The 13,553-nt window shown below is 38.9% G+C and overlaps 1 protein-coding gene across 2 annotated transcripts in view; it reads left to right on the top strand.

Annotated features, from left to right (window-relative positions):
- Positions 1-13,553, top strand: part of LOC132841243 (LHFPL tetraspan subfamily member 7 protein) — a 115,354-nt gene that overhangs the window by 40,983 nt on the left and 60,818 nt on the right. Inside the window, exon 3 of one of the 2 annotated variants that reach the window (XM_060863513.1) lies at positions 6,790-7,825. The exons of the other annotated variant lie outside the window; for it this stretch is intronic. Within the exon in view, the coding sequence (XP_060719496.1) occupies positions 6,790-6,818 (29 nt within the window). The 3' untranslated portion in view covers positions 6,819-7,825. Of the gene's footprint in view, positions 1-6,789; positions 7,826-13,553 lie in introns of those variants that run through there. 2 annotated transcript variants of the gene reach the window in all.

The following is a 13,553-nucleotide window of genomic DNA, read 5'->3' on the forward strand; positions in this document are numbered from 1 at the left end:
CAGCAGATTTGTTTTTTTTTTTTGTACATAAAGGATGATTTTGAGTTAGCTGGTGGATTGTTTCTGTACTTTCTGTATAATATTAATTTGCTAGTTACTTCAGTTGTCTCCTTTGGGAGTGTCTCACATTTCATCCTGATACCCAGTCTAGTAATTCATATCACTGTTCAAATCAATGACCTATTTTGGAATCTGCAGTACAGATGAAGTGCCAAAATATCCAAACAAAGGATGATTCCTAACCTTTAAAGATGATTTCCAGAAAATGGAGAAAATCAAAAGTAGTTCCTTTTGGTTACTGAGGTTTAAGGGTTAATATGTTAATTAACTGCATGGATAATTATGTCAGTTGAAGGTCCTCACAAGTATTGTAAGACCAATATGTGTGCGTCTGAGAGTGTGTCTGGACTGCAAATGACTTAATAATGTGTCAAAAAGCAAAAGGAACTGATTTTAACTGAACCTGAAATTGAATTCATCAGCCACTGACCTTTCATATTTCTTTTTTTCCCCCAGTGAACCAATTTTGTCTGTTCCTTGTACTGAAATTGTGAGAGGGTTGAATATTATTAATGGAAATTGGAAAAAAAAAAATGAATAAGCCACATCTGGGGGATACAGTTTGTCTCTTGATTGATTCCTTTTTGTTTTGTGCCTCTGCTCTCCTGTAATGTGACACTGAAAATATGTCTCGCCTTAGTTTTTTGGGGTTATACTGCAGAGGGGGTGGATTTTATGTGCAATTCTGAGAGAAAATGAGTGTGTGTGTGTGTGTGTGTGAGAGAGAGAAAGAGTGTGTTCATGGGTTCTTGTTCTCATATTCCAATGAATCTTTCAGCATGAGCTGGTTAGATTCGCAGCAGGCTGAGATTCTCTCTCTCTCTCTCTCTCTCTCTCTCTCTCCCTCTCTCTCTGTCTCTCTCTCACTCTCCCTTTCTTCTCCCACAATCTCTTTCTACATGTATATTTTATTGGGCTGTATTTTCCCCACGTCTGGATTCAGGCCACGTGGCATGAGTTTCCACAGAGCGTGAGCAGAACGAATGCCACACGTTTGTTTTGTCTTACTATCCCTGTGAGGACCTTTCATTAACATCATTGTTAATTTACAGCTAATTTATGCTATTCTACACCTAAATCTAAACCTTACCTCTCAATATTCTCAGCCTTAAAAGGAAACGGCAGTGTTTCCCCTCATGAGGACCAAACAAATGTCTTTACAGGGTCAGACCGGTCAGATATTCCTATCCTCGTGGGATCCCCAGCTTGATGTAAAAACACGGCCTTCAACACATTTCCTCATTTCCTCAGACAAATTGCAGCCATAACTCTTAATAACCTAAGTTACCAAGTAAAAAAGTGTTGAAGCCTGAAATATATCACGCTATATATCAGAACATAGACCTCTGGGACATGAAGGCAACAAGCTAAAACAAGTAATATTAAGGCTGTGCTCTGTGTATTTTATGCTTTTTTCTATTAGCAGTATCATGTTGTGCAGTCACTGAACGTGCAATACTTCAGTGTTTGTGAGGCGAGAGAAGCAAACCGTGCTCATTAGCTTCTTTAAAAAATTAGCACTAGCGATATAATAGAGAACAGCAGCCTTTTTCAAATCCCAGACCATGTAATGAAAAGCATCCCTGTCTTCTGCCCTCTGCAATCCCAATTAATTAAGCATATTAGTTTTAATCATTGGTTCTTTTTCGCACACGCTGGTTGTTTTGCGATTTTGCGCCTTTGAGTATACGCTTATTACAAGTGATTTTTTTTAGCTATTCTACTCCGCTGGTTTCCAATTTGCCTCAAGTACAAGAAGCCGCCAAAGATAATTAGCACCGTGCTGTACGATTCTGATGCATCTAACAGATTTCCTCTTCACTATCGCTACACTTCTTAACTTCGTCTTTGAAATCTTCGTCTCTCAGAGAAAGTTACGGATTCTGTTTTTTCTCTTCTTTTCTTTCACACTCCTTCCACTTTCCGTACTTCTTTCTCCTGCAGATTGGCTCACCATGTAGCTGCCACAAAGCAGCGCACACTGCGATCAAGTCAATTTCAAGTCAGTTTTGTCAAGTGAAGTAAAGCGTGTGTGTAAATAATCTTCAGGCTTTAATAATCCATCTGGGAGTCTTGCTATTTAAATCAGATTTATTATTATTAGTAATAAAGTTGAAATAAAAATAGATTTGGAAAAATGGAAATCTGGCCCTTTCTGAGTCTGGTTTCTCTCAAGGTTTTTACCTCATATCACCTCAGGGAGTTTTTCCTTGTGTCTGTTGCCTCCTTCTTGCTCATTAGGGAAAATTGTTAGAGATAAATAGTAACTTAATTTTAAAATTTAACCTTAAAAATTTATATTTTGTTTCCATACATATGTAAAGCTGCTTTAAGCAGATCAAATCAAATCAAATCACATCAAATTGAACTCTGATATGAGGTTGTTTGTAACGTTCAGCCGGAAACCGGAGTACCCGGAGGAAACCCCCAAGGCACGGGGAGAACATGCAAACTCCACACACACAAGGCGGAGGTGGGAATCGAACCCCCAACCCTGGAGGTGTGAGGCGAACGTGCTAACCACTAAGCCACCGTGTCCCCCCTCCCTTAGACAATATGAGGTAAAAAGTCAAAGTGGAACATCATCTTCATCTGTATATAGTTAAGTGGAGTTGTGTAAATCAGAAGAGAAGCTGGAAGTGAGACGTTAAATTGGGACATCAAATCACATACTGTGCTAAAATCCGCAAAATAGCCAAGCTATGTTAGCTTAAGTTATATAAAATCGGCAATGAAATCAATTTGATGTCATAAATCTCCCACTCTTTCCCCCATGCTTAGTATTCTAACTTACCTTCTTACCTTTGAATCTCTGCTAAAACCCATAGAGGAGATGCCAACTCCATGTGGTATTTGAGGACAGCAACCTCCTGATTAATTCACAATTGTCGGACTGTATGTGACTGTAGAAAGGACATTATTCATAATAACACTCTCCGGTGTTTATAACAGTTTATAATCACACCCTCCAGTGTCACCCAATGAAAATGTGGTTCCCTTTTTAGTCTTCCTCAAAAGGTTTCTTCCTCTTCCATCTAAGGGAGTTTTTCCTCACCACAGTCATCTCAGTCACCTCAGACTTGGTCATTTGTGATAAATACAAACACATTAAACTTGAAATTTTGTACAATATTAATCTTTGTATAGTGAACTTTTTGTAGTATATTTCTTATGTTCTGTAAAGCTGCTTTGAGACAATATCCATTGTTAAAAGTGCCATACAAATATATTTTAACTGAATGAAAAAAATTCTGAACAGTTTGTTTCCATTACTGATGAACTGCTTAGCGAATTGTTAGCTCACTCATTTTTATTCTCCAGCAAATTCTTGTTACTGTTACTAAAAGTAATGATATGACTGTTTTGCTAGCTAGCATCCAGCGTTCAGCTCTGCTAGCTAGCAACTAGTGTTAGTTGAAGCTGCTTAACTACACCATGTGCAGTAACGATTAATATATCAGAGAGACAGTGTGGTTGATTTAGGATTTATTAGTGCGAGGTCTGATAGATGCCTAATGTTAGCATTTACAGTCATTCTCTGAAGTTGCTAACATCGCCTCAGCGCCTAAAGTAATCACATTCCCACCTTTTTTTATATACCGGTTTAGCATCGAAGGAATACGGTGCTGTTACTAAGAGCTAGACACGAGGAAGAAACACACCATGTTTTGTATTCACACACTCTTTAACAGCAATTATTTATTTTTAGAGATGACCCAGGAGTTCATTTTGTTTTTGTCCATCATGGAGCATCAGAGATGCCCCTAGTCAGTGACAATCACCTTCTGTTTTCTCGCTCTCCTGAATTCATCTTCCACTCAGACATGAAAAAGACGGCGCAAAGCCTCATGATTGGCGGAGAGGCCGCCTGATTTAGATCCAAAGGTAAAGACGGGGGAATGATATTTATGATATTGGACTGGTTCACCCCTGCTGTGCATCATCATCAAGTTCAGAAGCAATTAGAAAGATTTTCTCTCTCTCTCTCTCTCTCTCTCTCTCTCTCTCTCTCTCTCTCTCTCTCTCTGTCTGTCTGTCTGTCTCTCTTTTTCATTTCACACAAGCACACATAGCAAACAAACACACTTGCCCCCTCCCCTGTCTTCCTTCCTGTCTTGAGTCTTCTCCAAACTACAGGATAATCATTTGTCATGTTGTTGCAAGCTCATTTCATCACATGCAGTGCACACATTCATTCAGTAGACTGCACACAGACGACAGGAAGCTGCATCTCCTGACGTATAGACTCCACACACACACACACACACACACACACACACACACACACACACACACACACACACACCTGAGCCATCTTGTAAATATACACAGCACTGCTTACCGTCATCAGTGTACCAGGAACGTGGGATGGGATATATCCAGATTGCGTTTTTTTTTGTGTGTATAGTGAAAGTAGACATACAGCTATATATTCTGTGTTGTTCCTGGAATGTAGTTTTGTATTTCTGTGTATGAGATGTATATGAGATTGTAGAGTAGGCGGATACACACAAACGATATGCTAGCAATATGGAGAACAGCACTGCTTGTGAGGCGGACTACATACTCTGTTTGCAGCGGACTGAACACACCTCAATGTGTCCACAAGGAACAAGCAACAACAACAACAACAAAAAGAGACGTCATGATGTTACTTGAAGTAAAAAGCATTGGATTCTCCATTCTGATTGGTCAGGAGGTTTTATAAGAAGCCTTGATTTGCACATATACGTTAAACCACAGTGTTTTTTTCTTCACATATAATTTAAATCCACAAAATTAATGCACTTAATATATTCGGCTTTATTTATTGCTTTATTGAGTGAGATGTTTAATTAGTTTTAGTTTAACTTTGTGAGTCTCCTAACTTTATTAGTGCTTTGTAACAAACAGGCTGAAGTAAAGCTATAAGTTTGCAAAACATTTGGTTTTACAGTTTCTTGGTAACAAGCTTCACTTTTTTCACTTTTGTAAACAATGCAGGGGGGCACGGTGGCTTAGTGGTTAGCACGTTCGCCTCACACCTCCAGGGTTGGGGGTTCGATTCCCGCCTCCACCTTGTGTGTGTGGAGTTTGCATGTTCTCCCCGTGCCTCGGGGGTTTCCTCCGGGTACTCCGGTTTCCTCCCCTGGTCCAAAGACATGCATGGTAGGTTGATTGGCATCTCTGGAAAATTGTCCGTAGTGTGTGATTGTGTGTGTGAATGAGAGTGTGTGTGTGTGCCCTGCGATGGGTTGGCACTCCGTCCAGGGTGTATCCTGCCTTGATGCCCGATGACGCCATGAGATAGGCACAGGCTCCCCGTGACCCGAGGTAGTTCGGATAAACGGTAGAAGATGAGTGAGTGAGTGAGTGAGTAAACAATGCATGAAGAAATAAAAGGTTGTTAGCTGTGGTAAAAGATGAATAAAACGATTCATCGATTCATCGATCACTTTCCAATAACTTCACACCCAGACGTTTTTTTTTTCTATCCTTTCTAGACAAGTTGAAGATCAAGCAGTGGCTAATTCATTACTATGTTCCCTAAAGGCTACTAGCAAGACGGATGTGAGCTAGTAGACAAGATCTCATAGTTATTAGAAAAATATAACAGCAGCTTAATAAAAATATTTGTGTTCGAGTTAAACTTTAGAGAGCAAAGTTGAGCTAGATTAGTGTGCTTCCACAAACAGATACGGTGTACAAACATAACGCTTGTTATCATTCACTAGAACGCTTACGTCTGTTTAAACGAATCCGGAGAAAAAAATGCTGACAAATGAAAAAATATATAAGAAAAGACATAAAAAGTTTTGAGGAAAATTGATGATTGCCAAAAAAAGCAAACACAAAGTTTTCAGACAATTACTTCAAAGGAGAAATGTTTCGGAGAGAAATAAATTCTAACAGTTTATTGCATCTCACTAACTGCCTGATAAGGTTAAGCACTTAATTGCTTCTTTAAATGTTATAAAGTTAATCTCTCTTTCTCACTTTTAAAGTGGCAGGAAATGGCAGATTCAGCAGAAACAGCAAATATTCCCCATTCACTAGCATTTTATACACAGAAATATTTACAGTGCATAAGGCAACCCCCCCCCCTTCCCCCACCACCATCAAACTTTCTGAATATTGTAGTGTTACAACTTGCAACTGAAATGGACTTTATTCAGATTATATGTCACAAATCTAGACAGAATTACACATCATGTCGCAGTGGGTGGAAAATTTGATCTATTTTGCACAATAATTTAGAAATAAATTGAGTCTGTGATTGCATATGTAATCCCCCTCATTGAGGTTAAAGTTAAATTGATCTGAGGTGAGAGTTTGGTCAAGAAAATGCTCAAGTCTGAAGAACTATCTGAATAAGCGTAGGAAAAAGTTTTGGGTTCAGGATTTGGTTTAAAAAAGTTGAAAAAGGTCTTCCAGCTTGTAATGTGGGGGTAAATACTTATGTAAGGCAGCCTACAAACCTATTAGAGGTTAGCTCTCACATTTTGAAGATTCTTGACCTCTTTCTTTTGCTCAGACCTTTTGAAAAATTTTAAGCTTTTAAGTCGACCTTTACATTTACTTCGTCTTTTCATCAAAGCGGAAACGAGTATCTTTGTTTTCACCTCACCGTCTAAAAGAAACACTGTGGGGATTTATTTTACAGCCGAGTGTGTTTGTGTTGATTTGTGTGTGTGTGTGTGTGTGAATATGAATATTTCTGCATTTATTATTTGGACCGTGTGGTGTCAGGTGTTCGGGGAGGTCTGGCCCGTGTTTGATGTTCTTCAGTGTGTTTTTTTGATCTCGGCTGCTGTTTCGTTGGTGATCAGGTGAGACTTCGGAATTAATTAGTTCTCAAGCCAATTAAAAACTTCTGTTCGTATCTAACACAGACGCCTTGGCTTATCTCTGGTTTATGACCTCCTTCGTAAATGGCTTTGCTTTATCTTGTTAAAGCCGGGAGTATTTAATGAATAAGCCTTGCTTCTTAGTGCTGAGTGTCTTTTCAAGCACCTGCCTTAGCCCTTTAAAAAAAAAACACACTGTAGGACAACACTGTAATGTATTTAAAACTGCTTCAGGTAGTGTATCACTAACACTGTTGTCTGTAATAGATGTCAGTCTAACAGTTTGGGACATTATTCATAAATAATGCATTAACAAGTGTTACTTCTGCACTGTTGTCTTTATTTATCAAAGCAGGCTATGAAACAGGTCTGGACCAAAAGGCTGGGAGCACACTGGAAATCTGAGAGTATAATTCTTTTAAAATAAACAGAAATTTTTTATCCATCCATCCATCCATTTTCTGTAGCGCTTACCCTACACATGGTCACAGGAAACCTGGAGTCTCTCCCAGTGTACTCTGGGCACAAGGCCGGTGACACCCTCGGTGGGTGGTGGTTTATCGCAGGACTCAATTACACACTACAGACGGTTTAGAGATGCCAGTCAGCCTACAATGCACGTCTTTGGACTGGGGAGGAAACAGGAGAACCCAGAGGAACCCCCTGAGGCACAGAGAGAACATGCAAACTCCAAGTACACAGAGCAGATAAGGGAATGGAACCCTGAACCCTGTAAATGCTAGGTCTGTGTTCTAAGCTATTGTTTAAATATAAACACATTTGTTTTATTGCCCATTGTCGAGATGGTAAGATTTTTTGAGTCATATCTGACTTAGCTAATTAGATAATTCTGTAACATTCTAAATACTAAGAAGTAGTCCAAAAACATTCAACATGCTGTACATATGATATCATCATACAACGATCATTCTAAGACATTAACCCTTTTACCAGTAAACTGCCATTTGAATTGAAATGGTCTCATGGGACATTTTAAATCAGTGCAAACAAATGAATAAAGTCTGTAAGTCTGAAAATGAATCAGGTCTCTGTTGGCTTTCTGTGTGAAACGTTAATTTTTCCCAATGTTAGGATTACACTTTAATTTTAGTGGGTGAAGATGACGCCTTCAGATTTTAGATGCTTTTTAGAGAATAAGCACTTGGGGCATCTCGGAGAGCAGAAATGGGTTTGAAATCGACATTTACTTTGAAGATATAAAAATCTGTGTGAGAAAATAAATATTTTTTTATATACAAGTGTTTGTTGAATACATAGCCCCTAGTAGGCTAGCTAAAGACAGAAATACTTAGGAAAACCAACGAATTCCTAAAGTCATGAGTGTCTATTTTTATATGAGCTTCATATTAAGCACCATTGTGGAATGAGTCATAACAAAGAAATTTAATGCTGAACATGGACACAACCTAAACTACTTATTCTAATCACTGACTATGATTTACGTTCTTCTTCTCTGAGACTTTTTTTCCAGTCTGTGATGCTAGCTGTAAAGTGAGCCGGGGTGAGAGTACCACAGCCTGTTCGGTCACCGTGATTTGAGCTTCTCTCCCCAGAGACCTGTATTTCAACCTAACAGGAGGGGCACTTAGCCAAGATGCTAGCAGCGGTTTGAGTCAGAGTCAGCTCAGCTCGATAAATAATAGAGCGCGAGGAGGCAGATGCTTTCATCCACCCTGCTGGTCTCTTCATCTTTCTTGTTTGGGGATTCAGCAGAAATGTTGAAGGAAGGCATGATACATTGTTTGCTAGTTGCATTTCTCAGCCTTGGATGTGACGTTTTTCCTTAGAGACACTAGCATGGCTAATTGTTTCTTATTTTAGCTCTGCAGCTAAAGTAAATATTTGCTTTAGAATGTCTGTGTTGTAATGATACACTTTTTTCTTGATATGATGAATGTTTTTGAACTTCAGTCATGACTGTTGTATGTAACGCGGTTAGCTTATCACAGCTAACCAGATTAGCATATATTGTGAGGATAAACATGCTTTCGTTGAATGTACGAGGCTGCATGTTCAGGATTGTTCAACCTAATAATTAAAAAGCTAAACATTTCTTAAAAACTAAACCTCCTAACATTTTAATTGTAGCTTTTTTTATGAAAACATTTTTATAAATACTTCCTCAAAGAGATCAGTCCCTCACTAAATAGAGCCTTTTTCTTTTGACATATGTATTCCAACAGGCTATGATTTATTCTGACCGGTTTGCTAATGACTAAATGCTAAACACCAGTGACAGACGATCATCATGTACTCTCAGTTCTAGCTGCAGGGAAGTTAGAGGAGGTCCAAACTAGTCCACACTTTGGACTGAATCCTGTCACAGCAGGGGTGATTAGAAAGAGCTACATACACACTAATGATGACAGGATGATTAGCCTGTCAGCACGCAGGGAACAGCGCTTCACAACACAATTTTGTCAAGAGGAACTCCAGCCAAGCCGTAATGGGAACACTATCCTTATTATTGGATGTGATGGACAGCTTCATTGCTTTTGGGTTTGGAAGGAATTTTGTGATTGAGCGAGATAACATCACGGATTAAAGGAATGTCATGTTCTCTTTTGATCTGTGGGGTGATGGTATTAGCGAGGACGTCAGCGCTGCCAAGAGCACCTGTGAAATCCGGTAATAAGCAGTACGTTTTTTTTCTTCCCTTTAAATTCACATTAATTTTGGGGTAGTTTTCAGCACTCTGATTGAAAATAGTGGTAGAGAATATCAGAGGTGGGAGTAAGTCACACATGTGCAAGTCACAAGTAAGTCTCAAGTCATAAATGTCAAGTCAAAGTCAAGTCGAGTCTTTTTTTAATATTTGTCAAGCAAGACTCAAGTCTCAAATTTGCGACTTAAGTCTGACTCGAGTCAAGTCATATGACTCGAGTCCCCCATCTCTGGAGAATATTGCCTCAGATTAGCTTGAACAGCTTGGAATCTTATCCTGGGTCTGTGTAATTATACTACACTGTATCACCTATCTTTTGGAACGCTTGATAATGGATGAATGGATGGATGAATAGATACATAAACCTACAGTAGGTCATTAATGCTCTAACACACAGTAGTGCATGGTGGACAGAATAGTACAGTATGTCCTTGTTGATATGGTGAGATTTTCTGTAAGGAGATGATGAAAGGAGTCTCTAGTGTGAATAACAATCAGAGGTAAAGCTGGAGCTTTAATTTCACGGCAAATATTTCAACTCCAAGTTGGAGTTTCACAGATATTCCACATTCAATAAAAGAATGTAACAATAAAAGGATAAAAAGTACACGTATAAGAAGTTCAATGGAATGCCGGTGATTAGTTTCCTGTAGCAGCATGTCCCGAATAGTGTTTTGTTTTAATTCTTACAGGAAACAAATGCACTGAATGTCATATACTACAGATATTTCCACATGTACTGCATCTCACATTATCTGGAGTTTTAAATATTTTATTTATTTATCTTGAACACAGTTCAACATCAGATCGAGGAAGGGTTTCAGAAAGACTAAAGCGGCCGTGCAGAATAGAGTATACATGATTAATTAGCGTTATAAATAACTTTAGAGCCAGTGTTGCCAGGTGCGTTGGTTATCCTGCATAATTTGGCTACTTTTTAGCCTGCTGGTGTGTTTTTATTTCTTTTGTTTAATGCATAGTAATAGTTTCTAATAATAGCAGACCCAATTTAAGCCCTGTGTAAGAGAACTACTCAAGCAAATTACATGTATTAATACTACTTTTCCAGTCACTTTATTTGCAAAGATCTGGGAATTAGGTCACAATCACATGCAAATTTTGCTAAAGAAATTGTGACTTTTCTGAACATTTGAAAATTTGTTCATAATTTAATGACATGTTAATCAATATTTAATTACTCTTCTATTGAAACCTGCTTCTATTTGCATATTTTAACCTCTTAGTTACTGAACTCGTTTCCTGTTTAGCCCCAAGCTTTGTATTCAAACATTTGCATGACTTCACAGCAGCTTTTCAACTAAACTTACTATTAAACTGCTCTAGCGAAGGATAAGAGCTCTGCTCGGGCAGCTTTACCTCTACCTCTGCTCTTTGATTTTTTTGTGAGATTTTGACTTGAAAAAGTAGGACAAGCTGAAAGAACAAGTGCTTCTGAGACTCTGGGGTGAGCTTCTGCAGTAGTGGCCGAACAGCAGGTGATTTGTAAACAGCATTATTACGGCGCACTACAAGGTGTGAAACCATGATACATTTCTACACACACACACACACCTGAGGACAAAGTTTCTGACATTTAATCCATGACCTATTTACATCAGTATTACACGGACAGATTACTCTTGTGTGAATGGCCTGGCCTCGAATGAACTGGACTGACTCATGTCACGTTTAGTGCACGTGTTTTGGTAGCATTTTATTTTCCTGCTTTGAGAATAAGGCAACGCAGAAAAGTGAAATGAAACAGTGACATTTACTCATTTCACTTTCTACCGCTTATCCGAACTACCTCGGGTCACGGGGAGCCTGTGCCTATCTCAGGCGTCATCGGGCATCAAGGCAGGATACACCCTGGACGGAGTGCCAACCCATCACAGGGCACACACACTCACTCTCATTCACTCACGCAATCACACACTACGGACAATTTTCCAGAGATGCCAATCAACCTACCATGCATGTCTTTGGACCGGGGGAGGAAACCGGAGTACCCGGAGGAAACCCCTGAGGCACGAGGAGAACATGCAAACTCCACACACACAAGGCGGAGGCGGGAATCGAACCCCGACCCTGGAGGTGTGAGGCGAAAGTGCTAACCACTAAGCCACCGTGCCCCCCAGTGACATTTAATAAAGTGTCATTTAAAAAATGTACTTTTATTTTTAAGCACCTTTTGACTTTATTACACAACATACACCACTAACACACTCTATATCATCATAGCACGCTATGACTTAACAATATTTTCTGACTCTTTCTTTCAAAAGCATTAAATTGTAAGGACAGTTATGTATATATAGCTATAGCAGTGCAAATCCAATCTGTAAAAAACAACATCCAGTAATTAACTCATTCATTAAATAAAACAAATATTTACAATAGTAATATGGAGTAAAAAAAAAAGCTTTAAAAATCGTGCAATCAACTAAGTTGGATTTGTTTCTGATTTTTTTTTAAACTTTAGGTTCTCTGTAAAAATACTACATTTATCCTGCCACTTGGCGTAACGGTTTAAATGTTTAGTAAAGCGGTTAAGCTGCGACTGACCTTGAGTTCGACTGATGGAACTGGCTGTAGGTGATGATCGGTGGGTGATGGTTAATTTGAACAAGTCAGCAGTTTATCCTGAATGTGACAAAGCTGCGCTAAATCCAACAATTCAACAGTCCATCGAATGCTAATTGATACGAACGTCTCACACACAAACTCATTGATCTGCTATTGACCCTGAGACTAAGTGACCTGAACCAATCCAGTGTATGAAATTGAGTTAAAAAGGGATGCGCACACACACACACACACACACACACACACACACACACACACACACACACACACACACACCCTTTTTATGTTTCTCTGGAGCTCTAAGGTCAGTACATCCTTCTATATGATGAGCTTTGACAAGGTTGGCTGCTGTTATGTATTTTTAACCGACCCACCCCCTCCTCCATCCCTCTCTCTCTTGCTCGCTCTCTTTCTCTCTCTCTCTCACACACACACACACACACACACTACATAAAAGATAGATTCCTGGCTTCTTCTCCCAGCTTCCGTCAGTAACTCAGAGAGCATAAGAAAGATGCAGCCATTTTCCGAACATCTCATTTAAAGTCTTTATTTTAATACAAAAGGAAATGACAAAGTATGAAATTCAGTCCTGAAGGCATGTGTAGTTTTTATGCAGCACCACGAGGCCTGCGTTAGTCCCTCCTCATAAATATTGTGTGTCCTGTGATGCTCATAAGCGGATGCTGGAAGGAGAACTTTTATGAGTTTCGGTTATTGTAGTGTCATCTCGCATTAGCTGGTTACATCTGCGCTAAGCTGGAACTGCGCGTTTAGATCATGTTTTATTCGTACGTTTTATACACATCTACTCATAACAGCTCATCAACTTTATTGAAAAACTTCGACGTTATAACACTGAAGAAGGGGAAAGAAAAGGATTTTATTGGGTGGGTTTTATTTTAATTAGGGATAATCCCTGTCTGTCTGTCTGTTTGTCTGCTTAGCCTTCTGTCTTTATACTCTCACTTGCTTTGGTTTATTTTAATGTCCCCAAAAGAGTCAAAAAGTCTTGAGTATTGTTTTTGAAAAGACATATTAATTTGTCTAATTATTTCTATCAAGAAGGATTACTTTATTCTTTAATACAACCTGTAACACAGTTCTAACTACACAATTCATAATCAATTCATCAACTGATTATTGTGATTATTATACTATAATATATTAACTACAGAACTCATACTGCAATATATTTGGCAATAAACTGACCTTTTTTCCTTTTCAGTGTCTTTCATAGTCTCATTCACGTACACTATACGGACATAATGGATGTGGAAACCTGATCATCACACACATATATCCTTGATGATCAGCCCATTACCGATTTAGTCCAAAGATTTAATCGTGTTGAAAGGTTTTTAATAAATGCTGGAGCGTAACTATGGGGTTTG

Source organism: Tachysurus vachellii, chromosome 26, assembly GCF_030014155.1.
Source record: "Tachysurus vachellii isolate PV-2020 chromosome 26, HZAU_Pvac_v1, whole genome shotgun sequence".
In the NCBI taxonomy this organism is placed as follows: Eukaryota; Metazoa; Chordata; class Actinopteri; order Siluriformes; family Bagridae; genus Tachysurus; species Tachysurus vachellii.